Source organism: Triticum aestivum, chromosome 5B (assembly GCF_018294505.1).
Source record: "Triticum aestivum cultivar Chinese Spring chromosome 5B, IWGSC CS RefSeq v2.1, whole genome shotgun sequence".
In the NCBI taxonomy this organism is placed as follows: Eukaryota; Viridiplantae; Streptophyta; class Magnoliopsida; order Poales; family Poaceae; genus Triticum; species Triticum aestivum.
In genome coordinates, this window is record NC_057807.1 from 421362140 (window position 1) to 421368269 (window position 6130).

A 6130-nucleotide genomic window follows, 5' to 3' on the forward strand; every position below is an offset into this window, starting at 1 on the left:
AAATACATCAAATGTTGTACTTAACTGTAAAGATGTGACACTCCCTCCGTCCCAAAATAAGTGTCTTAACCTTAGTACAACTTTGTACTAAAGTTAGTACAAAGTTGACACAGTTATTTTGGGACGGAGGGAGTACTAACTGATGACGACCACAACTAGTACTGCAACTATTCTGACCTGATACATGGAAGGTTAAACTTCTGATGAGATCTGCACATGACCTGGAGGTGTCTTACATAATTGTATTCCTTTTTTGCCAGTAGATGGGTAGCTGTCATGATTGTTGGCTGATGCTGCCAGATCGTGTAGGCTTTGTTTGTCATGGAACTGTAAATAGCTCGGGTTAATAAGACCTTCCAGTAGAGCTTGTGGGGATAAATTCTTGACGTCTTGTTCATACCATGATCCTTTGTTTTTTCTGCTATGGCATTCAGTACATTCCTTCTGAAAGGTATCTAGGTGCTGACTTCTTTTTGTGCCTATTGGATGGCATCTTGTTTGCTTTGTAGGCTATGTTCGGAAAATTACATACCGAGAGGGAGCTGAAAATCTGGATGAGTTAGACAATGGGAGACCACCCTAATTTGTTGGTGCTGTCTGTTTGGTGGCGGTAATTTTATTAACTGGTGCTGCATAGATTGTGCTTACTACATGTGATTCTTTTCACTACACAACTTCTATTTCAGGCACGGTACAGGACAGGATGCCATTCTTTAAGCATTGTAAACTTTTCTTTTCTGTCTAGTTATTGTACACACTCCTATTCTTCAATTACAGATGTATGATCAAAATTCACAAAGAAGGAAAGAATAAAAATATAAAGAGATTGCTTGGACCAGTACTCAGAAAACCTTTCGGCATGTATTGCCCCGAGCAGCTTAGATGAGATTCTTGCTTTGCAATGCTTATCTGGTCCATCTTTGCCCTCTTTTTTGGTTGGAGGTTCCTTTCAGTGCAAGTTCTAGAGGAATCCCAACTTCTGCAACTTTCTGCAGCTATCAGGCATTTGTATCCTGACCACCTTAGCTCTGTTCAGCACACAACAGTAGCTATAAACCTTCATCAAGGGCACGCAGAAGCTGCCTGGGCAGACCAGTTATAGCCTTCTCCATCATCTGTTGCTACCTGCATCAAACCATCTGCAACATGTCGCACCTGAGCATCCTGACCTTCAAGTACAACCTAGCGAAGCTCCGGTTCAAGCCCTCCCGTCCGGCCGGACGGCTGCTGTCCGCCAGGGACCGGCAGCAGTCCGACCTGATGATGTACAAGCCTGACGAGGAGGAGATGGCCAAGGTGTTCGACAAGATTGCCGGTGAGCCTGGCCGGATCTCAAGGAGCGACCTCCAGGCCCTCCTGCAGAGGTTCGACAAGGCGGACGCCGTGGGCGAGGCGCGGCGGATGGTCTGCGCCGCCGACAGCAACAAGGATGGGTACATGGACCTGGAGGAGTTCATGGAGGTGCACAGGAACGGCGTCCAGCTGGGCGACATACGCCGAGCCTTCTTCGTGTTCGACAGGGACAGGGACGGCAGGATCACCGCGGAGGAGGTGATGGACGTCCTGCGCAGGCTCGGGGACAGCTGCAGCCTCGAGGACTGCCGGAAGATGGTGAAGGAGATCGACAGGAACCATGATGGGTTCGTGGACATGGATGACTTCATGGTCATGATGACACGCCCGAGGAAGAGGATGTAACATTTGTGGTCAAGCAAGCCTACGTATCGTACCAACGCTGGTTTAGCTCTTCTGCATTGCGTGTAACGTAAACTGAAACTTGTAAACAAAAGGAAGAATAAATGAAGTAAATAAACGTTCCTATGCTTCTAAGCTTAATCAGCACATATGACAGACTATTTGTTGGAAATAAGGCCAAGAAATGCAACATAAATATGTTCAAAGTGCAGCGTCAAGCTCATATTCAAAGTTTCGACCAATTATTGCACCTAAAAATACTGTGGTTTGATCATGTGGAGTAGAAAAGTTTCGACCATGTGGAGATTAGTTACCGTCTGACGGAAATAACTGTGTTTGATCATGTAACTCTTTGTTGTGTAAGTGGATAATATACAAGAAATGCGAATCATTAGCTTCTCATTCACATTTCCGGTATGATATCATGGAAGTCAAGTGTATACTTTTACTCCTGTTGTCAAAGGGTTGTAGGTGATGGTAAAAAACATGATTCTGGGGGACGCATGGATAGGACACAAACCTTTGCGTCAAAGGTTTGTTAGGTTATACAGTCTTCCTCTGAACCTGTTGACACCAGATTTTGGCATGGCCAAGAACTTAATTAAGATGGTCTCAAATGGAGAAGTGCTCGAAGTAAGAAAGTTCCGCATCGTCAAAAGAAGAAACTTTGTTATTTGGGCCATAGCAATCCAGTCTCATCTCTAAGGCCGAAGTTGTGTTTGAAGTATTCAGATTTTGTATTCAGAACACTATTCGGCATATAAGAAACGTTTCTACACGGATTGTCTTCGTCTCGTCGAAACGATCGATTTTGATATAAAAAACGTCTAAATCGGTATTTGTATGCAAAAGTTAGAGCCAAAATGGTGTGCTATATAAGTCTGCCCCGGAAGTTCCGGACAAAACTTCCGGGGAGGTTGCGGGCTAAGCAGAAACTTTGCACGCGGTGTGCCCCGAAAACTGAAATTTCAATATTATTTGCAGATTTGCGGGCCCGAATCCAACTCAAGATGACCTCGGATAAAAAAGTGATCAACTGAAGAGTTTCTCTCCATTGCAAGATCTACAACTTTGATTTTTGGACCATCACGATCCGAGGGCATGTGCGACCTGCAGGAGCTGTACAAGAGGGATACTTGATGTAATTTCAGCCCGGAAGTTCTGGGTTGACCGGAAGTTCCGGCCCTCGTAGTCCGAGTTAGGTTAACTTTTGATGTTTTGGACGGGATTTGAGTCCTTTTTTTGTACGGAAAGTCCAGCCGCTTCATATATATGTAAGGGGTGACGGCCGATTGAATAACAACACACAATCAAACAATCAATCTACCACTTTTACCTTTACTTTTAACTTCTCCCTTGTTCTTCTTCTTTCTCGTTCTTCGTTCGTTCTTCTTCATTGCAGGGCGCCGAACCTCGAGGCCCTAGGGGCGATCAGGTCGACCTAGGGCAGCCCATAGCCGCCGCGCGCCCTGACGGGGTGTTGGAAATATGCCCTAGAGGCAATAATAAAAGTATTATTATATTTCAATGTTCATGATAAATGTCTTTTATTCATGCTATAACTGTATTATCCGGAAATCGTAATACACGTGTGAATACTTAGACCACAATATGTCCCTGGTGAGCCTCTAGTTGACCAGCTCGTTGTGATCAACAGATAGTCATGGTTTCCTGACTATGGACATTGGATGTCGTTGATAACGGGATCACATCATTGGGAGAATGATGTGATGGACAAGACCCAATCCTAAGCATAGCATAAAAGATCGTGTAGTTCGTTTTGCTAGAGCTTTGCCAGTGTCAAGTATCTCTTCCTTCGACCATGAGATCGTGTAACTCCCGGATACCGTAAGAGTGCCTTGGGTGTATCAAACGTCACAACGTAACTGGGTGACTATAAAGGTGCATTACAGGTATCTCCGAAAGTATCTGTTGGGTTGACACGGATCGAGACTGGGATTTGTCACTCCGTATGACGGAGAGGTATCTCTGGGCCCACTCGGTAATGCATCATCATAATGAGCTCAATGTGACCAAGGTGTTGGACACGGGATCATGCATTACGGTACGAGTAAAGTGACTTGCCGGTAACGAGACTGAACAAGGTATTGGGATACCGACGATCGAGTCTCGGGCAAGTAACGTACCGATTGACAAAGGGAATTGCATACAGGGTTTGATCGAATCCTCGACATAGTGGTTCATCCGATGACAACATCGAGGAGCATGTGGGAGCCATCATGGGTATCCAGATCCCACTGTTGGTTATTGACCTGAGAGCGTCTCGGTCATGTCTGCATGTCTCCCGAACTCGTAGGGTCTACACACTTAAGGTTCGGTGACGCTAGGGTTATTAGGAAGACTAGTATGTGACTACCGAATGTTGTTCGGAGTCCCGGATGGGATCCTGGACGTCACGAGGAGATCCGGAAGGGTCCGGAGGTAAAGATTTATATATGGGAAGTTGTTAAACGGACACCGGGAAGTTTCGGGGTCATACCGGTATTGTACCGGGGCCACCGGAAGGGTTCCGGGGGTCCACCGGGAGGGGCCACCCCTCCCGGGGGGGCCACATGGGCTGCGTGGGGCAGGGAGCCAGCCCCTGGTGGGCTGGCTGCACCCCCCTCCCTTGGGCCCATGCGCCTAGGGTTGAGGGGGAACCCTAGAGGGGGCGCCCCCCTTGGCTTGGGGGGCAAGCCACCCTCTCCCCCTCTCCCCTTGGCCGCCGCACCCCCCCTAGATGGGTTCTAGGGGGCCGGCCCCCTTCTCCCTTCCCCCTATAAATAGAGGGGTGAGGGGAGGGCAGCCGCACCATCCTCCAAGGCGCAGCCCTCCCCTCCCCAACACCTCTCCTCCTCTGTTGTGTGCTTGGCGAAGCCCTGTCGGAGTACTGCCTCTCCTCCATCACCACGCCATCGTGCTGCCGGTGGAGCTGTCTTCCTCAACCTCTCCTTCCCCCTTGCTGGATCAAGAAGGAGGAGACGTCTCCCGTCCCGTACGTGTGTTGAACGCGGAGGTGCTGTCAGTTCAGCGCTTGGTCATCGGTGATTCGAATCACGTCGAGTACGACTACATCATCACCTTGCAAGCTTCCGCACGCGATCTACAAGTGGTATGTAGATGCAAACTCTCTCCCTTGACTCGTTGCTTAGATGAACTCATAGATGGATCTTGGTGAAACCGTAGGAAAAATTTTAATTTTCTGCAACGTTCCCCGAAGGTGGCATCATGAGCTAGGTCTATGCGTAGTTCTCTAATGCACGAGTAGAACACAATTTGTTGTGGGCGTGGATTTTGTCATCTTACTTGCCTCTACTAGTCTTTTCTTGCTCAACGGTATTGTGGGATGAAGCGGCCCGGACCAACCTTACACGTACGCTTACGTGAGACCGGTTCCACCGACTGACATGCACTAGTTGCATAAGGTGGCTGGCGGGTGTCTGTCTCTCCCACTTTAGTTGGAGCGGAATCGATGAACAGGGCCCTTATGAAGGGTAAATAGAAGTTGACAAAATCACGTTGTGGTGATTCGTAGGTAAGAAAACGTTCTTGCTAGAACCCAATTGCAGCCACGTAAAAGATGCAACAACAATTAGAGGACGTCTAGCTTGTTTTTGCAGCGATTGATCATGTGATGTGATATGGCCAGAAGTTATGATGAATGATGAATTGTGATGTATGAGATCATGTTCTTTGTAATAGGATTCACGACTTGCATGTCGATGAGTATGACAACCGGCAGGAGCCATAGGAGTTGTCATTATTTTTTTTATGACCTGCGTGTCATTGAATAACGCCATGTAAACTACTTTACTTTATTGCTAAACGTTAGTCATAGAAGTAGAAGTAGTCGTTGGCGTGACAACTTCATGAAGGCACGATGATGGAGATCATGGTGTCAAGCCGGTGACAAGATGATCATGGAGCCCCGAAGATGAAGATCAATGGAGCTATATGATATGGCCATATCATGTCACAACTATATAATTGCATGTGATGTTTATTATGTATTATGCATCTTGTTTACTTAGGACGACGGTAGTAAATAAGATGATCCCTTATAAAATTTCAAGAAGTGTTCTCCCCTAACTGTGCACCGTTGCTACAGTTCGTCGCTTCTAAGCACCACGTGATGATCGGGTGTGATGGATTCTTACGTTCACATACAACGGGTGTAAGACAGTTTTACACAGCGAAAACACTTAGGGTTAACTTGACGAGCCTAGCATGTGCAGACATGGCCTCGGAACACGGAGACCGAAAGGTCGAACACGAATCGTATGGAAGATACGATCAACATGAGAATGTTCATCGACGATGACTAGTCCGTCTCACGTGATGATCGGACACGGGCTAGTCGACTCGGATCGTGTAACACTTAGATGACTAGAGGGATGTCTAATCTAAGTGGGAGTTCATAATTTGATTAGAACTT

The 6130-nt window shown here is 47.0% G+C and overlaps 2 protein-coding genes across 2 annotated transcripts in view; both read left to right on the forward strand.

Moving 5' to 3' along the window:
* The window catches only part of LOC123112216 (protein disulfide-isomerase SCO2), a gene marked incomplete at its 5' end in the record, with an annotated part of 7382 nt that extends 6530 nt beyond the window's left edge, over window positions 1–852 (forward strand). Inside the window, 1 exon segment of the mRNA XM_044533151.1 lies at window positions 510–852. Coding sequence (XP_044389086.1) covers window positions 510–583 — 74 coding nt within the window.
* Window positions 853–1112: 260 nt separating this feature from the next.
* On the forward strand, window positions 1113–1830 carry LOC123112217 (calmodulin-like protein 30). The gene has a single exon (XM_044533152.1). It carries the CDS (start codon window positions 1147–1149, stop codon window positions 1696–1698), a length of 552 nt encoding a protein of 183 aa, XP_044389087.1. The 5' UTR covers window positions 1113–1146; the 3' UTR covers window positions 1699–1830.
* The last annotated feature ends 4300 nt before the right edge of the window (window positions 1831–6130 follow it).

Bases quoted from the DNA above. Each gene is read 5' to 3' on its own strand.
- LOC123112217 (XM_044533152.1), top strand. From the start codon at position 1,147: ATGTCGCACCTGAGCATCCTGACCTTCAAGTACAACCTAGCGAAGCTC.